This window comes from Myotis daubentonii, chromosome 15 (assembly GCF_963259705.1).
Source record: "Myotis daubentonii chromosome 15, mMyoDau2.1, whole genome shotgun sequence".
NCBI classification, from domain to species: domain Eukaryota; kingdom Metazoa; phylum Chordata; class Mammalia; order Chiroptera; family Vespertilionidae; genus Myotis; species Myotis daubentonii.
The window spans coordinates 39,175,440-39,198,363 of NC_081854.1; the positions used below are offsets into that span (position 1 = coordinate 39,175,440).

At 48.5% G+C, this 22,924-nt stretch overlaps 2 protein-coding genes across 4 annotated transcripts; both read right to left on the reverse strand.

Annotated features, from left to right (window-relative positions):
- Nucleotides 1-356: 356 nt before the first annotated feature.
- On the reverse strand, nucleotides 357-12,855 carry SYCE1L (synaptonemal complex central element protein 1 like). Its single transcript, XM_059667394.1, has 11 exons — nucleotides 12,696-12,855; nucleotides 7,589-7,648; nucleotides 5,918-5,977; nucleotides 5,676-5,750; nucleotides 5,071-5,118; nucleotides 4,782-4,836; nucleotides 2,550-2,613; nucleotides 1,665-1,737; nucleotides 1,487-1,574; nucleotides 1,237-1,321; nucleotides 357-1,064 (listed from the first exon to the last, which is right to left on the reverse strand). The coding sequence occupies exons 1-11, from the start codon at nucleotides 12,853-12,855 to the stop codon at nucleotides 966-968; spliced, it is 867 nt and encodes a 288-aa protein (XP_059523377.1). The 3' UTR covers nucleotides 357-965.
- On the reverse strand, nucleotides 8,717-22,031 carry MON1B (MON1 homolog B, secretory trafficking associated). Of its 3 annotated transcripts, none has more exons than XM_059667392.1 (6): nucleotides 21,702-21,952; nucleotides 21,131-21,288; nucleotides 18,673-19,002; nucleotides 17,296-18,115; nucleotides 16,472-16,619; nucleotides 8,717-14,054 (listed from the first exon to the last, which is right to left on the reverse strand). In XM_059667392.1, the coding sequence occupies exons 2-6, from the start codon at nucleotides 21,276-21,278 to the stop codon at nucleotides 13,845-13,847; spliced, it is 1,656 nt and encodes a 551-aa protein (XP_059523375.1). In that variant the 5' UTR covers nucleotides 21,279-21,288; nucleotides 21,702-21,952; the 3' UTR covers nucleotides 8,717-13,844. The 3 variants fall into 3 exon arrangements, 2 of the variants coding, with proteins under 2 accessions (XP_059523375.1, XP_059523376.1); XM_059667393.1 differs by having other exon boundaries at nucleotides 21,131-21,397; XR_009448873.1 differs by adding an exon at nucleotides 14,160-14,340 and having other exon boundaries at nucleotides 13,919-14,054; nucleotides 21,131-22,031.
- Nucleotides 22,032-22,924: the final 893 nt, after the last annotated feature.

Consider the following 22,924-nt stretch of genomic DNA (forward strand, 5'->3'; position numbering starts at 1 on the left):
CTCCTCCATGTTGGCCTCCAGATGCTCCCAAACACACTAAGCTCAGTCCCCCTCATAGCCCCGGCATGCACCATTCCCTCTGCCCATGCACATCTCCCCAGATACCCACAGGACCCACTCCACTTGCCCGCTCACCTTCCTGCTCAGACATCACTTCCTCAGTGAGACCTTCCCTGACCATGTCATGTAAAAACCCAGGACCCACAATAGTACTTATTGCTGCTGCAAAAGAGGCATCCAGCAAATGCTTGCTTAATCAGTACCTGCTTACAAAGTGGCAGCGGCCTGGCGCAAGGTGCCTTTTGGAATTGGGTATCGTCCCTCCCCTCCACCCCTCCCCCGTCCCCCGACAGGTTCCTGAGTAGCTGACATACAGCCCAGCTAAGTGAGGGCAGAAGCCCCAAGGAGACCTGAGGGAAAGCACCCCAGATGAGGGCCCGGCAGCATAGAGGCTCTAAGACGACAACGTGCTAGGACAAGGGTGGAAAGCTAGAACCTAACGTGTGAGGGGGAGCCCAGGTAGGCGGCAGGTCTCAGAGGCCCAGGGGGTCAGTCAGCAGGAGTCTGTGGGGAACGCAGGGACTCTAGGATTTTACGCTGAAACACAGGAATCCGACACGACCTGATGCGGGTTTTTAACACGTTTCCTCTTGTTCGTGTTGGCAAAACAGACGGTTCAGGAACCGGAGATGCAGCGGTGGAGATGGGGCGGACTTGACGCTCTGAGCTGCTCAGGAACCTTCAGTGTTGAGCTGGTGAGAGCACCCGCCGGGCCTGGGGGCGGAGTCCGGACGAGGCCCCGCCCATGGCGCGTGGAGCCCCGCCCCCGAGTCGGCCCCGCCCCTCTCCAGCACCCCCCGGGACTCCTGGAGCACAGACTCAGGCCGCGAGGTGAAGGACCGTCTGAATCATTGCCTTTATTTCTCGTCGGGCCTTGAAGCTGGGGATCGGTGGGTCCCACTGGCCTAGGGGGACCACAGGGCCAGCTCCACCAGCGGCTCCAGGTCCTCCACCAGCGGCTCCAGGTCCTCCTCGTGGCGGGCGCACAGGGACTCCGGGTCGGGCTGCCGGAGCGCAGAGTCAGGCTGTCAAGCCCGTGGCTGCCTTTGCCCCGTCACCGTCAGCACCCGGGGATGCCCTGCTCCGCACAGACCCTCCTTCCGAGGGACTCTGGGGACATCCCCGCCCGCTCTGCCTCCCTCTCTGCCGGTCTCGCCTCCATCCCTGGCTCCCGACCTCTTCTTTGTGGGCCCAGTCGCCCGAGGGGCTCTGGGTCTGGGTGGGGACTTGCCCCCCGGATTTCTCCAGCTCCACCTTCAGCCTGCAGAGAAGGGTCAGAGGAGAAGAGGGAGAAGAGAGCTAGAGTGGAGGGGTCAGAAGGAAACCACTGAGACCCAGAGACCTGACGAGGCCCAGGCCAGTCCTCCTGGGAGGGGTGGTGCTGGGGGAGGCATTGGCCCATTCCCTTCCTCCCTGCCCCTCTCACGCTTCGTTCACTGCCAGGGCGCCCTGGATCGTAGGCGAAGAGCCCAGCCTCTGCTCCACCTGCTCCAGCTTGGCCCTCGCTAAGTTCTCTGCAGAGGGTGAAGGGTGGGCATCACGGCGGGGCCGGAGCTCCCACGCGCGGCCGCGCCCCTGTCCCCCAGCTCACGCGGGAGTCCCACCTTCAGTGAGCAGCTGCTCCTTGCTGCTCTGCAGCGCGCGAATCTCCCAGGCCAGTCGCCGCTCCAGGACCTGCTGGAGAGAAGGGGCCTGTCTTTGGTCTGTAGTCCTGGCGCCCTGCTCCTTCGCGCCTCTCAGTAAGTCCTTACTTGAATTAGGTCATTCATTCATTCAACTATTTATTAACTCAAAGTGCAGTTTCTGCTGCGGCTCCCGATGTCCCTGTGTACATCTTAAACCTTAGGTCCTGCCACTCCCCCGCCCATCCTCCAGTTTGCTCTTCCCCAAATGTCCAAGGTAGAGCTCAGCCTCAGGGCCTTTACATTGGCCTTTCCTTCTGCCAGGATATTTTTCACCCAGCTTCCTGCCTGCTTCCTCCCTTACTTCCTTTGTGTCTGCATTCGGATGTCACTTGCTGAGGCCTTCCCCAACTGATAGTACATGATTGTCTTATTTTCTTAGAGTATGGGTATGCCCCCCTTGCCTCAAACCATCCTGGGGCCGGCAGACACTTGGCCCTTGGGTTCCCCACTGTCTCCTCCTGCCTGGAATGCTGCGAGATGCATCCAGGGACATTGGTTGAATGAAGGAACAATCTGACCATGTCTTTTTCCCATTTGCCACTGCAAGGTAAGCACACTCTAGGTGAGCAGGAGGGGAACAGGGTCAGCAATGGTTACTGTGAGAGTCTTGGCAATGTGTTGCAGTGGGGGATGGTGAGAGGTGGCCAGATTAAAGGTAAAAGCTGAAGGGTTGGGTGGCTGGGCGAAAAGAAGAACAGAGTCAAGGATTATGCCATGAAGTTGGGCTGGAGCAGATGGACGTGAGCAGCTAGTGGGGACACTGGAGAGGAGAGGCTTTGGTTGGAGGCAATGATGATGGCTCACCTGGAATTCCCAGAGGTCCTTGTGCTGGCTCATGAAATCCTCCAGCTGTTCTTCCATGTGTGACCTAGGGGCCAACACCCAGGAGTGAGAGAACATCTACTAGGACTGACACACAGCCCGGCTCATTCTGAGGAGTCCTCATGCACAGGCCTTTAGATCTTTGCCTGGCGCTCCATCTGGTAGGAGCCCTTTTCTGGGCTTTATCCTCCAATATTGCTGGGGTTCTTGTCCCAGCATCAAGAAGAGTTCAGCAATCTGGAGAAGGCTGTGCGTAGATTAAATAGGAGTCCGGAGACGAAGCATAATTTTGAAAGGCATTAGGGGGTCAGAGGAGCCTAGCTAAAGGAGCTAAGTTCTAAGTTCTCAGGTCTTAGGTTTCCTCATCCCAGGACCCCATGCTTTTTATTAACACAATTTGTCCTGAGGAGAGTCAGAGATATACACTTCAAAGGGTATACACAAGCATTGTCAGAATGGGGGAATTAGCCTACGGCTGTTCAGGTGTTTGGCCAGTAGGAGGCAATAACATGTAGATTAAGATGCCTTTTAGCTGTCTGGCAGCCAAGCAATAATCCTCTTTTCAGGTTTGGGGAAATGCCTTCAGCCATTCCCAACAGGTGACTACATGTATGACTCAACCCTGTTGAGTCCCCAAGTTTCATCAACCTTTGATGAAACTCTTGAAATTATGACATGCTGGAATTGGCTTCGGGCACTAGCCTTGGTTCCACTAGCTCCTCTCCCAACAAATTCTCCCTGATGCAAACCCCACACCCACTCCCCTCCCAGTGCCACCCCAGGCCCCAGTGGTTACCCCAGCTTCCTCTGTTTACAACTCTCTTCAATCTGAGAGTTATGGATGGAAATATGATCCATGAACTCATGCAACAAGTGCTTCCAAGGAAGGGAAAGCCAACCTCAATCATTCTCTGAATGACTCTCTGCAGGAGTGGGAGTTTGGGGTTTGTTTGTAACCTTCGTCATTCCCCTTTCTTCTGTTGATTGAATGTGAAAATTTATGGGTCTCTGTTGAGACTATCATCCTGTCCATCCTGTCCCCCATCAAACCATGAATTTGGGCCTGATCTGAGCAGTGAGCAGAGACATTGAAGCCAAAGAGGAGGGGCTTCGGTTGGAAGAACACTTTGTGAGGGGAGCAGTAGTTTAGCTTCATAGATTCTAAAGTCCTGACTTAAAGCCTGGATCTGCTATTCTACTGTGATCCTTTTGCTGTATAAGAGGTTAAGTTACTTAACCGCTCTGGGTCTTAATTTACTCATCTGTAAATGGTGGTACTGATGGGAGGGTGACATTAGCCTTTAACTCCTTTAATTGTCTTTGTGAGGATTATGTTGATAAATGAACATAAACTGCTTATCAGACTCTGTCGTGTGTGTGTGTGTGTGTGTGTGTGTGTGTGTATGTGTGTGTGGTGTGGTGTAATTAAGCATTCACACACTATCCATCATCAGGTTTTCCTGCACAATTAAAATCATGGTGCACCAGGGTGTGACAGCTCTGGTCACAGAACAGTTAAGTAAAGGTTCAAATAATGGAGAGATGGACGGATGAATGGTTGGCTGGACAGTTAATTGGATGAGTGAATGGCTGGCTGAAGAGATGATAGCTGGCTGGAGAAATGACCAGTGGAGGGAGATGGCTGGGTGGAGAAATAAAAGGATTACTAGAAGGATAGCGGATGTCTGTGTGGATGGTTGGGTGAAGAAATGAACAGCTAGATGAACAGATAATTGGAAAGATGGAGAGAAGATGAATGAATGATTAAACGGATGGAAGATGATTATATAGAAGGCTGGAGAGATACTGTTTGGATGACCGGATGAAGGATTGGATAGTAGGGCAGATGTATTGATGGGTGAATGGGTGAATGGATGAACGGGTAAATGGATGAATGGGAGGCCTAAATGAGCAGATAGATAAACAGATCTGGATAAAAGCAGAAGATCTGGATAACCAATAGGGGAAAGCTTAGAATAATACCAATGGATGAAATTTATAAAGAAAGTAGCAAGGAAGGATTAAATGAGTGAGTTCATCTCAACACCAGTATCTAATATCAGAGATGAGCATAGAAGTCTTTTGTCTAGCTGGTGTATATTATAAAAGGGGGAAATGAGGAGTGTGTGTCCAAGATTTATTTTCCCTAGCTCTTGCTCCTCGCTCCTTCAAGCTGGGGAATAAGGTGGGGCAGAGCTGGGCAGGACCTCTTACCTCTGAGCCTCGCTTTCCTTCTTTTGGCAGTGCAGCTGAAGGATCCTCAGCGCTTCTGTGGAGAGGAACCCAGAGGGCCATGTGAGAGCTCTTGGGGAGCCAGGCTTGGGTGGAGGTAATGGGCACTGAAGGGCACTAAGAGCACTTTAGTGTTTACTTCAAGTCAGGTGGCAGCCAGTGGAGAGGTCTGAGCAGAGAGGGAAGCAGCCTGACTCAGGCTTCAGTGGGATTCTTCTGGCTTTTATGGGGTGATGGGGTAGAATAATGAAGACAGAACAGCTGTAAATACCTTGCTTTTTTCTCAAGACCTCCTCTAGGTGTACTTTCTCTCCATTCACTGAAAAACACAGTAACACTTTGAGCCTCCAAGGAAGGGGCTATATTCCGTTCCCCACGCTGCAACTTCATGCAAAGGGCATGCCCAAGGTCATACAGAAGGTCTGGTGCAGCCCCAGGAGAGGGGAGGTATGTTCTTGCCACCCTGCACCCATCTCCCACTGGGGACCATCCAGATCCAGCTTCTCCCTGTGGGTGCCCACATTCCCTGTAAACTCCAAAGGAGTAATGACTCTGCAGGATGCACAATGTTACAGCGAGGAAAGAGATGACTAGAAATAAATGCACCAAGTCAGATGAAAATAAAGGCCATGAAGAGTGAGAGTGACAGAGAGAGAAGATGACATCCTATTTCACATGGGACCATCAAGGTAGACCTGTTGAGTGAAGTTTGAGCTAAGAGCTAAAAGATGACTTGAGATAGCAAGAAGCAATCTAGATTACATAGCATAAGAGCATTGCAGGCAGAGGGACCAGCCCTTGCAACGACCCTGAGGTGTGCACAGGAACACCAGCAGTGTCATGGGATCTCTGGGTCCCTCTTTTGGTCTCACTTACAAGAGTCCAATTCCCTGTGCAGCGTCTCCCAGAGAGCTTGAGTTTCTACCAATTCCTCATTGGATTTCTTCTTTGCTGAGTCAAAACACAGAAGAAGACACTGAATGCAGCCTCTAGCCTGGCTAGTCTCTCTTAGATTGTGACACAGCACGCTATCTTCAAGCAACCTGGAGGGGCCTGAATTTTATAGATGAGGAAGGGGAGTCATTCAAAGTCCAGGGCCAGCCTCAGTCCCAGTTTACCTTGCTGAAGCTCATTAATCCGGCTAATCAGATCTTCTATCTGTGGCTCCAGGCTTCCCTCTGCAGACGGAAAGAAAGATTAAATCAGAGAAGACAGATGCCTGGCTGTCCAAGGCAGACAGAGGGTGGGTGGGTGTTGGCATTGTGTCTCTGCTGCTATCATCAGCACACATTTATTGAGTGCCTGTTGTATGCTGGGCTCTGTAAGAGGCCCTTTGCAGGGCTTGCATTCTGGGTGGGAGAGATGGACATTGAACAAAGATATGTATCAATGTAGGTGGCAGTAACTGCTGTGAAGGGGAATAAAGTGAAGCAAGGGGTTGGAGGGTGAAAGCATAGAAGGTGCTTCTTGAGATGTGAAAAAGGCTCCAAATGTGGAAAGGGCAGGGAGCCCTGCAGTTTTGTGGGGATGTGGGGTGTGGAGGGAGGAACCCTGCCAGGCAGATGGACTAGTGCAGAGAGAGTGAGGCAGATGCCCAAAGTAATGGCTAAGGGGCTGGTGTGGCAGGTGTGAATCTAGTAAGCAAGTGGGGAGCAGCAAGAGGCAAGGTGGGGGGAAATGGGGGTGCAGATCACTGAGGGTGTCCAAGGACATGCTGGGGGCTTCTAGTTGTAATTCTGAGCATGGTGGGAGCCAGGGAAGACCTCCTGCCGGCCCCATCCTGTTAAAAGCCTGGCAGGGTAGGTTGTCACTCTGTCCTTCCAGACCCTGGTATGGGTCCCATTAGAGAAAATGGGAAAGTGCTGCTTTAATTTTGTGGGTGGCAGCTTTCAAGTTCTCCAGTGACAGGGAGGTCGCTGCCTCTTTAGTGTAGCTGTCTCTACCTTCTTACAGCCCCGTTATCAGTTATCAGTGTTTTGTGTGGAGAAGCCTTCTTCCTCAACCCTCTTTTGGCTTCAAGATCAGCAGCACAGAGCGGGGGCAAAAAGCTTCCCAGCCCTTGCTGGGTCCCCAGCCCCAACACTCTGGAGTTAATAAACTCAAGCCCTGGATTTTCTGAGTCCTCCAGCTGCTGTGACTTCTAGCACAGTGGGTGCTTCCAAGGTGTTAATTATGGCTGACAAAGCTCCAGTCCTGCAATTTCTCTAATGTTAGCCTAGGCAGGAGCCCCAGTGCACTTCTGCAGGAGCCACAGGGTCTGGGGGAGGGGAGGTTCCCTTCTATTAGGAACCGATCAATGCACTGTAGAATTTAACCTGAGGATGGGCTGGGGCGGCGGGGGGGGGGGGGGGGGGGGGTTGTCCAACCTCCAATCCAGCCAGAATTTTGCCCAGCCCTGATATAGAGGGCTCCCAGGCCCCCTTCAACAGCAAAGCAAGACACAAAGCTATTTGTACTGCCATTTGTGTATAAAATGGGCAGACAAAGAACACACACCCATGAATGTATTTTCTTTTTAATCTCTAGAAAAATACCCAAGAATTTAAAAATAGTCACTGCTGGCCTGTGGGTCAGGGAAACGGATGGCTGGTGTGTGTGTGTGTGTGTGTGTGTGTGTGTGTGTGTGTGTGTGTGTGCGCGCGCGCGTCCGCGCGCGAAGAATAAATTGTGTTAGAGGGAGAGAGTGCCATGGCATAATTCTCCAAGGTTGTGAGCTGAGGGAGCTGGGTTTGAGCCACATGCATGACTCAAAACCCCAGGGGAGCCTCAGATACAAGGAGACACACGACCTTTCTGCAGCTTTTTCACCATTGTCAGCAAGTCCTCAGTCTTCAAAGGTTTGGTCTGCCCTGTGGAGATGAAAACCAGAATTACAGGATCCAGTGAGAGTGAGGGGACTGCGGAAAGGCCTATCTGGGAAGGGAGGAAGGAAGCCCCAGTGGGTTCTACAGACACCCCTGGGCTGGGACCCAGGCCAGGCTGAGGGCGAGGCTTCCAGCAAGAGGAGGGCCTTGGCAGGACCCGGCCCCTTGTGCCTGAGGTTCATGGTGTGTGCTGGATGAATCGGGGACCCTTATGGTCAGCTTCTCCCTGAGGTCAAAGGACACCACAGATCCCTTAACACAACACAGGCATGAGAGAAGGGGAAGCACTTTTGCTGCTGCTGTTCAGAATAGTCTGAAGTTCTAACCAATGCAATAGGCAGAGAGATTTCATATAAATTCTGTAAAATCATTATAGGCCACGATTTGCAAATCTTAAAGAATTTATGGGTCTAGGAAACAGTTACTAATGACTAACAATAAAAAAAAGACAACAGGGTATTATGAGCTTTTTGATGGAAGAACATAACAAACAGCACCTATGAAGGATTCTTGCCAACCAAAAAAAAAAAAAAAAGAAAAAGAAATCTTACTAAGGTTTCCATATCTAAATGCCAATTCAAAGGAAGTGCAAGGGGCAGTAAAATATGTTAAATTGTATCATGGGGATGTGATCAGCATTATAAGATTCTGGCAAATTCCACAAGACAATCTTGTTTCTTCAACAAGTAAATTGCAAAGAAGAAAAAGGGAGAGGAGGAAACTATGATTAAAAGACTTGAGACAGCCCTAGCTGGTTTGGCTCAGTGGATAGAGTGTTGGCTTGTGGACTGAAGGGTCCTGGGTTCGATTTCAGTCAAGGGCACATGCCTGGGTTTTGGGCTCCATCCCCAGTGGGGGGTGTGCAGGAGGCAGCCAGTCAATGATTCTCTCTCATCATTGATGTTTCTATCTCTCTCTTCCTCTCTGAAATCAATAAAAATATACTTTTTTTAAAAAAAGACGAGACATATATCAATCAATTGTAATGAATACCTAATTTGGATCTTAATTCAAACACACTTTCACCATATATACTTCTATACATTTTTTAAAAATATACATTTTTTTAATGGTTTCAGAGAATAAGGGCGAGGGAGAGAGAGATAGAAACATCAATGATGAGAGAGAATCATTGATTGGCTGCCTCCTGCAAGGCCCACACTGGGGACCAAGCCCCACAACCCAAGCATATGTCCATGACCTTCTGGTTCTTTGGTCAACACTCAACCACTGAGCTATGCCAGCTGGGCCTTCTATACATTTTTAACAGGAGCCTATGTTACTTTTAGAATTACAATAACAATAAAATAACAGAAAAAATATATTGACATCTTAAACTTTTGAAATCAATGATAAAAGGTCAAATCCCAATGACTCGCCCCTCTCCAAGGAAAATTGGGCAGAGAATATAAAAGGCAGCACACAAATCACACATGAAAGCTAAAAAGCAATAAACAGAAAAGTCTCTTCCCCTCAGACACCAATTCCTCAATTTCCCTCCTCAGAAGTCACTAGTGTTACAAGCCTAGAGATAATTCAATTCATATGCAAGCATATCTCCACTCTTTCTATATAAGTGGTATCCTATCATGAATGATGTTCCACAGCTTTTATTTTTCATTTGACAATGTATACTGGTGATCTTTTTATTTTTTTTAGTGGCTGCATAGTGGTCCACAGAGTAAATATACCATAATTTAAGAGAGGTCCCTTACTAGTGGATATTTAGGCTGCTGTCCTTCTTTTGCTGCCAAAACTAAGTACCATAAACTGGGGCTTCCTTTTGTGTGTGTTTGTGTTTTCACCTTGCATTCTATCTCTGTGTCCAAAATTCCCTCTTCTTATAAGGACACCAGACATTGGGTAGGGCCCACCCTGATGCAGTATAACCTCATAGTAACAAGTCATATCTACAGAGTAAATATCCAAAACTTACTCAACTCCTCTGGATCAGAAATTCCACTTCTAGGAATTTCTATCTTAAGGAAAAAATTAAGGATGATGGCAAGATGTTCATTGTTTCATTGTTTTTAATCTTAAAAGATGGAAGCAACCTAAAGATGCCTTAGTTGATTATAGCACTTTTGTAGAATGAAATTCTTTGCAGCCATTAAAAATCATGTTGTGAACCAGGGGCTTGTAACCTGAATTTATTAAATTTTGTTAAAATATTTGGTGGTGTATTCACTCTCTTTACATATTTTTGTCTTGCCTGAAACCTTTTACAAATTATATGCATTAATTTAACTTTGCATTTGAATTTTTAAATTACTTATTAAACAAATGAAGAACATAGAGTAAAAAATATATCTCCCGTCACCATTAGCCCCTTCCCCAAGACAATCACCTTCCCAAGAAGTAATTACTGCCAACATTTGGTGAAGACATGCAGATCTTTTAGTAAAATGTCTTTTATGTATTGCTTTAATTTTTACTTTCTTATCCAAGTAACATTCTAAAAACATTCAAACACCACACAAACGTGAAGTTAAAAATGAAACTTTCCCTTCTCTCCTTGGCCCCAAATCTCAGCGCCTTTCTCTGGTATTAATAGGCTGGTATGTAGTCTCTTGAGACTTTAAGCAGTTTTAAATACTCTTACTATTTGGAAATTAAACAAAAAATTAAAGCTACTTTAATAATGAGGATAAGTATTTGTTATTGCTTTTTAAATAGTTCATTATGAAAACTTCCAAATGCACAGAAAAGTAAGGAGAATACCGTGATGAGCCTGATTTATTCATCGCCCAGATCTGACAATCCTTAATATTTGCTTCAGCTATGTTTTTCCAGGCAAGCCCCAGGCTTCGTAACATTTCATCCCCAGGTACCAAGTTTCACTACTTGAAGACATTTTCTTAGATGACTCCAATCCTATAATTATACCAATATTAACAATTATCACTAATCATTGGATCATTAATATCATCTAGTACCCAGAACATATGTGATTTCCCCGACTGTCCCCATGCCTTTTATAGCTGGCTTTTGCAGCCATTTTTGTGAAAGCTCCATCTGTTTTTCCTCTCCCCTGCACTTCCAGTCCTAGTCATTGGGGTAAGATCATGGGTGATCAGCAAATCTTTTAAATAATCCAACTAACAACGTGATAAAAGTGTTTTTAAATCCATGTTATAAAACAGCTTATAATGCACGAGCCCCTTTTAAACATTTTATTTTGAAATCATTTCAGATGTACATAAAAGTTGTAGAAATAGACCACAATGCTCCTACTTGCCTTGTATCAGGTTTCCCATTTGTGAGCGTTTCTGTACCATAAATCGCAGGCACCATGGCCCATTATTCCTTAATGTTCCAGTGTATATTTACTCTATTCAAGGGGAATCTACCAGATAACCACAGTATAACCATCCAAACCAAGATGCCAATATTAATCAACATTAATATATGATTCTCGGATGCAATTCAAATTTCCCTCGTTCTCATCTTTTAAAAAATTATACAGTGCTACTTAGTTTCCTAAAAGAAAAACAATCACAAAAATGTCTCCACTTTTGCACAGCCCCCAAGATCCAAGTCCCTTATTAAGAGTCATCAGTGAGGCCTTTGCCTTCGGATATTTTTCTGTGCAACCTACAAAGGGCTATGGCTGACATTGCTTCTACTTTATTTTGAAAATCCAAGCTTTTTACTCATAAAAATATCTTTTTAGAGTTCATTCTGTGCCAATAAATCATGGTCTTATCCTTTTAAATTTTAATTATTTTAAATTAAATTGCAATTTAACCATTTCTTTTTCCTGCTGCTCAAAAAATTTTAAAGGTCCACCACACACAGGCATTCCACAATATGCATGAATATACCTAAGCTTAGCAATTTCCATAATTGCTCCTTTTTTTGGCTTCCATCAACAACATCCTAATGACTTTTTCTGGCCCAGGTATCTCTGTATTTTCCTGATTTCTAAGCACTGTGGCCGAATATGGTGACTAGCATTTTAGATGCTAGAATGTTCTGCCAAACTGCATCCAGCTAAGCGTTTGCTGGTCAGCTCTCCAAGTGAGACAAAAGGTGGCCTTTCCCCCCAGAGTAATCAATAATAGATATCACCTCTCCTTTTATAAAGCCAATGTTAATGGCTAAAATGGTAACATCACCTGCTCTTAAATTTCCTCCTTGCTGATGAAGTAACTTCAATTGTGACAAATTTGAAAGTGGATACTAAAAGCTTTGCAGCACAGTGGCAGCTGCAGTAAGTGCTCAATCAATGAGATCTATTGGCATCGGCCTCATTTCTGTCCCTCCTCTGTTGAAAGCTGGCCCTAATCTGAGAGAGCTCCCCATGTTCGTTACTTCATTGTTCATACAATACACAAATTATTGAGCACCTACTATGTGCCAAGCAGGCACTGTTTGGGCCTCGGGGAAAGAGCAACGAATGGTTCTCATGGCGCTGACAGGACAATAAACAAGATATGGTCGATGTCTGCAGGCAGGTCTGGACAAAATGCAACCATGTTTATTCACACAGCGGTTTAGGCTGCAGAAAGGGGGCTATGGGTGAACGGAGGGCAGAAAGGTGGCAGCTGTTGAAACAGTGACGGGTACACGGGCACGCATCATGCTATTTCCTGTACTGTGGTCCATTCTGAACATTCCTATAGTTTAGAGAATCTGGCGGCACGGTGGCGGGTTGCATTCTTCTTTTCTAGATGGCAATCCACCCTCCCCCCGCTCCCCCTGCACGAAGGTGTGGGCATCATTGTCACAACGCCCTGGAGAAAAGCGGTCTGGTCCGTGGGATTAGGATTTAAGAGTCCACACAACGTGTGAACCGCCTGGGTGTCAGAGGGTGGGGAGTTACTGTGAATTTCCTCAGATGTGGCAGCAGCAGCAGAGTGGTTTTTGTGAGAATGTCTACCTCCATAGGTTGCTTGAAGAGTATTATTTACCTTGTAATAAAAGGCCTACATTTTCACTTTTTTTTTTTTTTTTGGAACCGCTATCAATCCCTCTCTATTGGACTGGGACAGAGGCTTCCCCTCTGCCCCGGCCGGAGCAGCCGGCTTACCCGCGCATCCCTCGCCCTCGCCCTCCGCCGCCTCCTCCGAGACCGCCAGCGGCTCCAACTTGGCCGCCATTTTCCAAACAGGAGTTAGGCGCATGCGCCTTCGACAATTGATGGGGGGAGGGGGAAGCACGCGAGGGCAGGCAGGCTCTGCAGCGCGCATGCGTGCAGCGCAGTCTGCTCACTGGACCAGGATGAGAGCAAGGGAGTTTCCGTGGGCTCAGTGACATGCGGCTGTAATTCGCTTAGAGAAAACAAGGCTAGAACTAGGGTCTTAGTGATTGGGGACCGAGTGTTGTGAGTACATATACAAATTAGAAAGCGGTCTCGCCCCCTCCAGGTTGCTTGTGTAGTGCAGGTTGTAAGAAAGTCTGGGGCAAATGTACATGTGTCGTGGGTGGTACACAAGAGTCCGAGTCCCTTTTCATTCACAAATGCTCACTTAGCCGGTGAGAGGTCAGTTATCTCTATTTCACGAATGAGCAGAAGGAGCCTTAGAAGCTAAGTCACCTCCTACGTAAAAATTCTGGATCTCTGTGTGAAGTCGGGGGCTTTGCCCTGGGTTACACAGACAGACAGACAGACTGTGAGGACCGCCTTTCTCATAAACATTAGCAGCAGCCAACACTGATGGGGTCCCTTTTGACAGGGAGGTGAAGTACAACAAGGGCAAAGGAATGTCCCTGTGGGGGTTGGTTTAGACCTTTTCTTTTAAGTATCTTTAGGTCAGTTCCAGCACAGGCTGGCCCCATGGGTCACCCACAGAGACCTTGGCCAGCCCTGGAGACTCAGGGCTAAGAGCCCACTGAGGAGGCCGACTCCAGATGCAGGACAGAGGGCACGGTGCCTAGGTATCGGAGGAGAAAGTCCCTGACAGAGGCTGGAACATCATCCAAGTGGAGATAGTGAGGCAGAGGGAAGGGAAGAAGCATGTGAGGGGCTGAGGAGGCAGCCTGCTGACCTATGTCCAGTCATCTCTCATTCGTGGGCAAGCCCTCAGATCTTGCCCTATTGTCCAGGGAGAGAGACCGGCCACAGACACCACCATCAACCACCCCACCCCTTCCAACTCCCCCTTTCCAGGGTGGAGACAGAAGGTAAGAGCCAAAGGTAGTTGTTCCCAGCACTGCCCAATCTGGGAGGTTCTGCCTCTCAAGATCCAGTGAACAAGCCATTATGGGAAGCTTGGTCCGTAGAGGCAGATGAGGCTGCCGGAGGTGTCGAGTACTTGGGTGGATAACGAATGAAAAGCCGATCTTCCTCTTTCTTCACCCAGCGTAGGAGTTTGGTCACTACCAAGATGGCACCTGCCTTGGTCACCAGGGGGCTGAGGCAGGTATAGAGCTCAAATTTGGAGGTCACCTGTGGGTTTGAGAGGAGACAGAGTCAGTTGGGCTGGAACTGGTCATCCCTAACCCTGTCCATCCAACCCTAGCCCCATGCCTATCTCCTGTCTGGAAGACACACCTGGCAGCAGCTCCCACCTGATGCTGTCTGGTCACTGGGCTAAAGCAGGTAAGCTGATATTATTGTGTCATGGGTGAGCCAGGGGTTCTCAGTTGAACCAAGGGTGGGCCAGGTTCAGTTGAGCCAAGGGATCGTTTAGATCTAGTGGCTTCAACTGGGTGATGCTGACTGTGATGCTCACCTATAGAATGGGTATAACAACAACAGTGCTTTTTAATGAGCAATTGTTGTATACAAGGTCCTGTTCTGAGCTCTGCACACCTATGTCTTCATCATCTGTACCCTGAGTATAAGAGGATTAATTCCATTTAATCCTCACACCAATCTGAGAGATGTAATGTCATGAGATCACCAGTTCTTTCCACACCACTTCTCACTGCTCTCCCATCACTTCCTCTGTTCCAGCCACTCTAGCCGTTTTCCTCTTCCTCAACCATAAACCAGGCTCAGTCCCACCTCACAGCATTTGCACAGCCCTTTCCCTCTGCCAGCTGTACTCTTCTTCCAGATACCCACATGGCCCACTACCTCCCTGCCCCACTTAGCTGCAATCTCCTTGGTGAGTAATCCCCCAATCACCCGATTTAAAATCCTGGGCCTACCATATCTTGGTTTTGAATCACCATTCTTCACTAAAAGGTATAAGGGCTACTTGGACAAATGGACTGACACAGAGAAAGTACAAGATGAGCTTGGAACATCTTGTGCCAAAAAGTAAGAAGTGTTCCAGCAGTGATGGAGACATGTCAAATGACACAAGGGACAGTGTACCTACATCACGGCTCCCACTGGCTATGTGAGAGACAATTTGAGCAATGAAATAAATAACAGACAAGAAAAATAAAGGATAGAGAAGATTTTAACCCACTGAATTAAAGAAAAATCCATGAGACCATACTAATATAAAATTAAAAATTCAACAAACAAATACAGGAGGAAAAGGTCTCTAAGACAATAAAATATCAAACAATAACTGTAGAAGGAATGATAGGGTTAGAAAAATGACAGTCTAGTAATAAACACCAGAGTAATAACTATTGCAGGCAAGAATCATTAATGGATATTAACATTAGTGGGTGAAAATATGATGAAAAACAGAACAGTAACATAATCACCTCATGCTATTTACTAATTACAAAGGGGAGAAATACTAACCTTCCTGTGGATAAATCTGACAGACACCACCTTAACTAAGTGATCAAGGCTAATATCATCAACAGGACAAACTGACATTGTGGGCCTCCTGATATGATGCAGAGAAGGACACATCACTTCTGTGATATTCTTTCAAAAAATGCAGACCTCTATTTAGTCAGGATAAATACCAGGAAAACCCAAGTTGAGGGACATTCTACAAACTAACTGGCTGGCACCCTTTAAAAGTGCCAAGATTATGAAAGACAAAAAAGACTGAGGAACTGTTCCAGAATAAATGACATTAGGGAGACACAATAAATAAATCCAACATGTGATCCTGGACTGGATTCTGGACCAGTAAAAAAACATTAGTGGGGCAACTGGTGAAATCTGAATGAAGTCTGTGGATTAGATGTCATTATACTGGTGTTAATTCCCTGATTTTGATAAGTTACTGCGGTTACGTTAATATCTGGAGAAACTAGGTGATGGAACTATTTATAGTAATTTTTTCTACTATTTTGCAACTTCTTTGTAAGTCTAAAATTGCTTGGAAATAAGGTTTAAAAAAATAAAAAATAAAAAAGAGCCCCTGGCCTAGAACAATGCCTGATACTCAATAGGTACCCAATACATTATTTAATAAATGTGCACTGAATGGCGGAGCCCGGGGGGAAGGTGCCATTTCCAATGGGGTAACCTTGACCAAGCTCCCAGAATAGATGACATTTAATACACCCATAGAAAGTGAGGACAGAAGCCCTGGGAAGACTGCAGGGAAGGATATGCCAGGTAGGAGGCATAGCATGGAGCCAAGCCTTTGGTATTCAAGGAGTTCTGAACTGGTGCCTGAAGACACATGGGCAGGACTAATGGGAATACAGGAAATCAGCAGACACAGTGATGGTTGTTAATGGGGCCTCTTGAAAGTTGAAGACACTGTCCTGGTTGCTAATGGGGGAACAGCAAACAGAATGATGGGATTAATGAGGTTTGGAGACATTGTGATTGACCCTTATGGGTTTCAAAGACAGATGTGTAATGGCAGGGACAGTGTTGAAAGCAGAGGTATACAAAGGCTATGGATGGAGTTTGTTATGGCTGGGGGGATACAATGGAGGCAAAAAGAATTGAAGCAGGGAATTAACCCCTGAAGAGCCCTCTCCCCAACTCACCCAGGCCAGCAGTGTCTCCTTCTCAGCCACGTGGTAAATGAGGCGCAGAGGCCGGGAGGTACTATGGAGGCGAGCATGCAGGCGGTGGTATAGGTCTGATAGACGCTGCTGTTCCTCTTCTCTGCTGTATGGGGCCTCTAGCTCAGGGCTGCAGTGAGGGAGGGAGGCCAGTGACAGGGTCAGTCTCTAGGGCTTTTCTTGGCTGGCCATCTCCCCTCAGTCTAAGGAGTTCAATTAAGTTAAGGAGCTAAATAAGCCCTCCCCATTAGACTTAAAGAATCTCTATGGTCAGAGGCCCAGCTTTCCCCTCAAACTATGGGATTCCTTGAATACTGGGGCCTTAGTTTCCATTAGAATAAGGGATTCCTTGAGATTGGTAGTTGAGCCTCCCTCATCAGTTATACACCTGTTCTATTCCATCATTCTAGAGCAGTGGTTGGCAAACTCATTAGTCAACAGAGCCAAATATCAACAGTACGATTGAAATTTCTTTGGAGAGCCAAATTTTTTAAACTTAAACTATATAGGTAGGTACATTGTTATTAACTTAATTAGGGTACTCCTAAGGCTTAGGAAGAGCCACACTCAAGGGGCCAAAGAGCTGCATGTGGCTTGCGAGCCACAGTTTGCCGACCACTGTTCTAGAGCATCGGTCGCCAACCTTTTGGACCTCATGGACCACCAGTGGTCCATGGACTACCAGCTGGTGACCGCTGTTGTAGAGCATGGCTGGCTTTGTTTCCTGAAACATGTCTATGAGATGCTGAACCTTCCAGTTAGGTAAGCCTTCCCACCTGGCAGATTGCCCAAGGATCAGGACCCACCTGGTAAACTGAGGCAGCTGGCGGTGATGGTCAGGGATGTCCAGTGGCTTATAGAGGAAGTGCCGAAGGCCAGGTGCTCCCACAGCCTGCACACTGTAGGATGGGGCGGTGGCTGATGGGGCATTAGAGAAACTGGCAGCCTCCCCAAGGTTACGCATGGCACCAAGTGTGTGCATGCCGTCTTCTACCAGGCGCCGGCAGGTGGCCATGTCATGGAAGGCCTCAGGGTCAGTGCCAAGTAGCAGCAGGCAGACAGGCATGGCGTCCAGGCGGGCCACATAGGCATAGAAGAAACCATCTGGGTTGAAGCGTGGCAGGCACACAGGTGCCCACGCTTCCCCCGCTGCAAAGGCAGGTGCACTGACCCAGTTGAGCAGCAATTGCAGGTCAGCTGGGTCCAGCCGGCACTCAGCCAACACATTCCGCTCCTGGGCTGCTGTCACCAGTTGACCACCCACCGCCAGCACGGACAGTGCCAGGCCAGGTGCTGTGCAACGTCGGAGCAGTGTACCCAGTGCTTCCCGCAGCGGGCGAGTGAGGGGCACACAGCGCACGGCACCCAGGAGCAGGGCACCTGGGTCCCGCTCCACACTGTCCAGAAGCCGGTCTAGGGTGCGCTCGGAGCCGGCTAGCAGGCGGCGGAGGTCGTAGTTCTGCTTGCGGGCGAAGATGCGGGCCACACTTGCACGGGTCAGTGTACTCACGATCTGTGCGTGCACGGCGAGAAGCTCCTCCCGCAGCTGGGCTGCTGACTGAGGAGTCCTTGACACAGCCACCAGCAGCAGTGGGCCCTGCTGTAGGAACACCAGCTTGTGGTCCTCTGGGGAGGAAGGGATGGGCAGGGGGTAGCGATGAGTCGCTGGTGACTGAGAGGATCAGGTGAGGCTCTTCCCCCCTTTCCCTGAACACACACCTCTGGCCCAAGCTTGCGCGGTCACTCTGTGGACACTCGGACTTAGGGTTAGGACAATCTGGGGGAGACTGAACATTTGTAGAGACATGATGGGATGGTCAAAGAATCAGGTTAGACATATAACATGAAGTGGGGGAAGATGAAGCAAGGACTGACACAGCCAGAAAGATACCCAACTCAGCCACACAGCCACACAACCATGCTGTCAGATAAACAAGGAAGTATCCAGCCAGTCACTTACATCCCAGGAGTTAATCACTCAGAACGCAGAAGGCCAAACTGACAGATGGACACAACACCAAACCCTCACCCCTTCAGGACTGGAAAGCCAGCCACACACACTGACCCACACCTGGCTGGCTGGACAGTGCCCCCGGAAGTCAGACAGACCTATAGCTACCCAGACAGCCATATTCATATTCACAGTCACTGCCCCCAGTTCCACCTCCTGCCCCTTTGCTCACCAGCATAGATGGCGCGGATGGTATCTCCTGCACTCTGCACGAAAGACACGAGAGCTGTCATCACACCCATGGTAGTCGACAGTGCCTCCACACTACCGTACCTCGAGTAGATGGGCTTGCCTGCCTCACTCAGTACAAACACGTGCTTTCGCTTGCTGCGCCAGTCCTCGTCACTTGGATCTCCGCCCTGGCCCCCGGAGCCACTCTCAGAGTCATCCATGGCATTAGTCTCAGAGGCTGCAGGATCCCAGAGCCCAGGGGTACATGAAGGGGACTCTGACTGGGGCAGTGGTGACAGCAGGCTGGGTGGCTGGTCCTTGGTCTCGGATCCTGAAAGGGAGCCCCTGGTGGGTCACCTGCCTGTGGACTCCCACTAACCCCGTGTGCCCAAGGACCCACCAAATGCCTACCAGTCCCTTCCCCCAATGACCCGATGCTGACACAGAATTCCAGGTATCTTCTCTGCCCCTCAATTACATCCACATGATGCCCTTAAAACCCCAATAATCCAATCTCTCATTGTCATAATTGAACCCTCTTATGTCCTAAAGACCAATTACTCTTCTTTCAATAACTGCCATTTCTACATCTTCAAAGCACCCATTTCCTGAATATCCACTAACACCCAGATCCTTAATCCCCTCTATTTACTCCCACTGCTGTTCATTACCATTTCAATGACCCCACATTAACATCACTAATACCTGGGTCCTCAATGACCTTCACTGACTGCTCTAACCCACAATCTATTCTACTCCATGTCCATTCCATCCCTACCATGACCACTATTAATGACCACTAACATCCAAGACTTCCAGTGATCTCTGTTGATTCCCCTAACCTTTTTAAAAAAATATATTTTGATTTTTTACAGAGAGGAAGGGAGAGGGATAGAGTTAGAAACATCGATGACAGAGAAACATAGATCAGCTGCCTCCTACACACACCCCACTGGGGATGTGCTCACAACCAAGGTACATGCCCTTGACCGGAATCGAACCCAGGACCCTCCAGTCCACAGGCTGACGCTCTATCCACTGAGCCAAACCGGTTACGGCTCCCCTAACCCTCTCTTATTCCCTTCTCTCCAATGATCACTATTAATCTCCACTAACACCTAGGACTTCAATGACCTCCACTGACTCTCTTGATCTCCCTTTATTCTCAGTGGTATCCACCCCCCTCCCTACAATAATCACCATAATATACACTAACACACAGGACTTCTATGAATATGACCTCCACTGCTCTCCCCCATGATTATTAACAATCACCAATGAAACCCACCACTTCAATGCCCCCTACTGACTCCCCTGACACAATTCCTACTTAATCCAGTCAACGTCCATTGATTTCCCCAAAGGACAACCATTATTACCCACTGGCAACTATGTCTCAACAATTTTCCCATGAAATCCCCATGACCTCATATTCCTTCATTCTCTCACTGACATTCTATGACTCCACTTGCTCCCAATTACCAACGACCTCCTCCCAATATCTGCCATTACTTGCTAACAATTTCCAAGTTCTCAAAGACCGCCCCCCTCCACCATTTAATCTTAGAGATGTCCACTGCTCCTTCCAATGTGATCAATGAGCAATGCCCTCAATGACTTCCATCAACGCCCCACAGAATACCTTTACACAGCCACCTAGGTCTTCAAAGACTCTCCTACTGGTCCTCTAACTCCCCCAATAATCTCATCGATGTCCACTGCCTCCCCACCCACAATCACCATTAGTAGCCACTAACATCTGGTTCCTTAAAAGAGTACCTCCGACAACTCACCATTGTCTCCTCAATGAGGTAAATACTCTGAGTGCCCACCCAGTGGTTCTCAACCTTCCCAATGCTGCGACCCTTTAATACAGTTCCTCATGTTGTGGTGACCCCCAATTTCATTGTTACAAGTTGAACATAATTAAAGCATCGTGATTAATCACAGAAACAATATGTAATTATCTATGTGTTTTCCGATGGTCTTAGGCGACCCCTGTGAAAGGGTCGTTCGACCCCCAGGTTGAGAACCGCTGGCCCACGGGCTTCCATTGACCCTCTTCCCCACCTCAGTGACTTAAGTGACACCCTAGTCCCCAAAGACACTGATTTCTAAATAGTCCACCTTTGACCCTCTTCCTTTCGGTCAGTCATTGACCTGACCATCTTAAATCCCCAATGCCCCCCCCCCCCTTTGATCCCAACTAAATCCCTTTTTGATACCCCAAGGGCCTAAACTCAACCCAAGTCCCCAGTGAACATTCACCGATGCTCACTGATTTCCTCCTTTTCATTCCTCGAGGATTTAAACTACAATGTGAGTCAACGACGACCTCTTACTGACCACATGCAACCCTGTTAAGTCCCCAAAAGGCTCGTTACTGGGCCCTCACTGACCTCCCTCAACAATGACACCCCTATACATTCTTTGGAATTTGTAGTGAGGAAAAGACATACCTGTTTCCTCCAGGCTCCGGTCCTCGGAATCTGTGGGGTCCTCCTGAACGCCTCCACCGTCTCCAGCCTCCTCACTGGGGAGCCGCGTGTCCTCCAAGTCCTCCGCGTCCCCGGGGGCTGGGGCAGCAGCGTCTCCTCCGGCCTCCATCTGCACATCCCTGGACGGCAGGGGAAGTGAGGGTGACGGGCAGCAAAAGAAACTTCCTAAAAGCCTTTACTGAGCTTAGCCCTCGTGTCCACGCTCCTAGTGCTCGTTTACCCTCGGTTCTGAAAAGGATGAAGCATTTACAAATGTGACCAAATACTTGCATCCTCCAAGCACCTGCCGAAAAGGGAGGATCTACCGAGCCGCAGGAATTAAAGATACATAAACATCTGTTTTAACCCGGTATCTCAACTGGCCGGGTACCATTACTTCCCATGGCCTCGGAAGCATCACACTTCCGGGTGCGACTGATGTCTTGCCACACTTCCGGGTGCGACGACGCTCTGAAGGAACTTGGTGCCGCAGACCTTCATTCGCAGCCCGCCGGCCCGACCCCTCTCCCGCTGCCCACTGGTCTTCGCTCACCGTTGAGAAGGAGCGCACCACTCCCGGGTCTACGTCGGGTCTGGTTGGGAACCCAGCGAGCCCCCTGTGCACGCCTTTGCACCAAACTGGCTACGCGAGGCGAGCCTGGCGCACTTCTCGTACCGAAGGCTGTTGGCGTGAGGGGGGCGCGGCTCACGGTCAGCCAATCCGGAGTACGGGGGCGCACGGCCCTCCGTATGGCCCAATCAAGAGAAGCCGGCTTCCTTCTCCCATCCCGGTATCCGCCTCTTCTCTCTACCAATAATGTGCGCTGGATTGCGATTGCACCCGCCCGTTCCTTGACTGACAGTTTCCTGGGCCCAATCGAAAGCTCGAGCCAATTCCCCTTTTCGCTCGAGGACCTTCACAGCCTAAACAACCGTAGATACTGTACCCAACCAATAGGATGTTTGACGGACAGCCGCCGCTTCCAATTGGAGTGCCGTGTGTAACCTGGTCAGCCTATGGAACTCGGTGCGCAAGCAGAAGGCGGACCTCTCAGAAATAGGAAGTATTCGCAAGTCTCTGTATTCAGCCCGCCAAAGGGCTCGTGGCCTCTGGAAAAAAGGGAAGCACGAGCCGTGAACATCCTCACGGCGCGGAGGAATGAGTTTGCGAAGGTAATGTGCAGGCTGATCAGGGCTCGCCCAGACGGGTAAAATACCGAGCCGACTTCCTTTCAAATAGGCCACGGCCTTGTGGGCGGAGCTACAGAGATGGGCAGTCCCAGTCTGACGGGATAGCCTGTGGGCGTGGCCTTGAGAGCCTTTTGAGTTGCGTGGGCGAAAGAAGATGCCCATCGGCCTCTATCTGGCAAAGCTGTGTAAATGGCGTGCCTATATTGTCTAGTCTTCCCTTTTCTCCTTTTCTGTTAAATAATAACTAGGTTTTTAGAACAGTATCACCAAGAGCCAATGACGTAAGGTAGCTAGGAGGCGATCCTCCCGCAGTTGAGTCTTGACATGACTGTAGTTCTGAATTTCATCTTGGTTGCAGCCTCACAAAACACCCTGAGGCACAATCACTAAGGCGAAAACAGAAACATTTGCTCCATTGGGCTTCATTAAATTTTTTAAAAGTATGCTCTTTGCAAGGCACTTCTAAAAGCATGAAAAACAAGCCACAGATTGGGGGGCGGGGGGAATCACATATCTAACAAAAAACAGTGGGAATGTGAGCAATATATGCACAAGACCTATATCCAGGTTACTATAAGATTTTTC